The sequence below is a fragment of the Impatiens glandulifera genome, chromosome 6 (assembly GCF_907164915.1).
Source record: "Impatiens glandulifera chromosome 6, dImpGla2.1, whole genome shotgun sequence".
Lineage (NCBI taxonomy): Eukaryota > Viridiplantae > Streptophyta > Magnoliopsida > Ericales > Balsaminaceae > Impatiens > Impatiens glandulifera.
Genome location: NC_061867.1, coordinates 53,776,271 through 53,778,913, shown reverse-complemented (window position 1 = coordinate 53,778,913; position 2,643 = coordinate 53,776,271). Strand labels below are relative to the sequence as shown.

The 2,643-nt window shown below is 34.7% G+C and overlaps 1 protein-coding gene across 1 annotated transcript in view; it reads right to left on the bottom strand.

The window, feature by feature from the left end:
• Nucleotides 1-239: 239 nt before the first annotated feature.
• The window catches only part of LOC124943906 (subtilisin-like protease SBT4.3), a 3,385-nt gene continuing 981 nt past the window's right edge, over nt 240-2,643 (bottom strand). Inside the window, exons 4-8 of the mRNA XM_047484363.1 lie at nt 2,079-2,565; nt 1,671-1,762; nt 1,199-1,541; nt 868-1,075; nt 240-769 (exon numbers count right to left, since the gene is read on the bottom strand). Of these exons, the coding sequence (XP_047340319.1) occupies nt 240-769; nt 868-1,075; nt 1,199-1,541; nt 1,671-1,762; nt 2,079-2,565 (1,660 nt within the window). The remainder of the gene's footprint in view (nt 770-867; nt 1,076-1,198; nt 1,542-1,670; nt 1,763-2,078; nt 2,566-2,643) is intronic.

Below are 2,643 nucleotides of genomic sequence, written 5' to 3'. Positions count from 1 at the left end.
AATGTATAAACATTTGTTATATTTACCATGTTGTAAAATAATTTGTTTGATTATCACCTACATATCTCTTATATTAGAAAAAAGGGAAAGAGATAAAATAGTATGCCAAATAATGTAATTGGCCAATTATATATATTTGTGGTTCATACATAAATTTTGACTCAATTACTTAAAACTTTTATAATCCAACAAAGTTATTCAAGCTAGAAACCAACAACCAAGTAATCACATGAAATGAATCATAGGAGAGATGATTGATACAAGAGAATGGGACTTCTAACCGAATGAGTGCCATCAAACCATACCAAGGAATAAGAAAGATGATCTTGGTTGAGCCATTGTCCGGTGACAGTCACAACAAAGTTTTTCCTCTCATTTAGAGTAATAAAAGAGAGAATACTCGGTTCCACATTGATAGAGATCTTGTTGTCCCCTTTACTAACTTGTGCGTGATAAGTGGAGTTTGCATATCCAACGTTTGTCACTACTCTTGAAAATTGAATATTGAAAGACGAGTTTTTAGTCACCGGTGCAGTCATTGTTGGGTAGTTGAGATCCTTTGCAGACATCCCCTTCGAACACATTTTCTTTGATCCCAACATTTTTCTCAATTTTTCTCCTTCAGAACCTAAACTACAGAACAAGTTGAAATATTCATCAATTGAGGTCTCATATACGAGTCCAGGATATACCGCCTTCAATGGATCAATGTGTCCTGCTCCATGACCAAGTTCAGCATCTGGATTGTATTTATTATTCATGTTCCAAGCTACACACAAACCAACCAATCAAATATTATGATTAACCATAAGTAAAATTTTATCATTATCAAACCATATAATGTTTGTTGAATTGTTGTATTTTTACCGGTAGTCATGAGAGATGATTTAATAGCTGAAATAGACCAATCAGGGTATTTTGATTTAACAAAAGAAGCTGCTCCAGTAACATGGGGACATGACATAGAAGTTCCAGAATCGAAGTTGTACTTTGCAGCAGGTAGGCCGCCCAAAGATATAGTATCATCTGTAGGACTTTCTGCCAAGATAGTTATGCCCGGTGCAACTACATCAGGCTATCAAGCATTAGAAAAAATAAAAAAACCTATTAGAAAAAATGATATATATGGTCGGATCTACAAAAAAAACAAAAAAAAATTAAACCACAAACTTAGCCTTTAAAAATAAGATCAACACACCTTTAAAATTTCTGGTAAGATTGTATTGGGTCCTCTAGTAGAAAAAGAAGCCAAGAGGGGAGCTTGACTCTTAATACTATCACTTTTTAGTATTCTTGCCGAGGGCGATACTTCGGACTTGAGGTAAGACTCGACATAATGAAAATCGGGGTCATTTAAAAATGCAGTCGGCATAGATGCGACATTAGCTATATCTTTCCCTACATCACCTTTTCGAAAAATAACCCCAATTGCACCCGCCCTCATAGCTTGTAGGCTCAAACCATTTTTAGATTCATCAACATCACATACTATTATTTTTCCTTTCACCAAATAAGGGTCTATGCAACCCTCCATACATTGCCTGATATTGAAGTTTTAGAGAGAAATGTAAGACTACAAAATCATTTGTGTAGTGAAAGAATACAAAGTTTAAAAGATGGATTAATGTCTTTTAAATGATTTTTCAAAACAAATAAAAATAAAGTCTTACATTGCACTCGATTCGTTACAATGTCCGCTAATTCCTTTTCCATACACCAAGTTTTTGAGGTCGCCACTATCAAAAGGATTTATTGTAGTGCCCTAGCCAATATCGATAATATATTAGCAACATGTACAAGTTTCAAACACATAAAAAAAAGTAAGTTGGCACAATAAACCTTTTATAAGGTAAAGTTGGATTAGATTAATCAATTATTATTCTTTATTTTATCGAGTGTTTATCTATGTTCAATATCCGTGACGATGCTCCTTGAATGCCACTAAAAATGACATTTTGAACAACTAACTCCGACGATCCATTTTTTCTTAACAACATTGTGTAAATTAGTTCTAATGAAATGATTTATAAAAAAAAATTAAAATGGTTCAAATAATTTGAAATATAGACTCTACTTACAATGAGTATGCGTCCATTTCCAAGAACAAGCTTGTTGATGATTTTTCTATCGATAGTACTAGCACCCACAGTAAACACCCATGGCGCTAAGCTTAAAACCGATTTGAACATGGGAATGTTTATGTTTCCGGCACTTTGTACAGTTAGTATGTCATTCTCCATTGCATGAAAGGATCCAATAGCAATAACATCCTCACTTAAATTTGAAGGGGGGGAAGTTGCAATTGAGATAGTGATAATGTCAACTCCGTCTGCAATGGCATCATCAAAGGCGGCCATGACATCCTCACTCAAACAAGTCAGTACACACGCTCTGTATGTAGCTATCCTCGATGATGGAACACCTCCTCTAGCGGTCCCATTTGCTATGCCATAATAGTTGGCATTTCTTACAACCCTTCCAACTGCAGTGGAGGCTGTGTGATCCCCATGATTATGAATATCCACTGCTGACTCTCCAGCATAGTACCTCGCTCCAATAAGCTTCCTTAAAATCACATAGTTGATTGAAGAATAAACAAATTTATACATAAAATTACTTTCAAAATCATGAAGAGAAAAATAT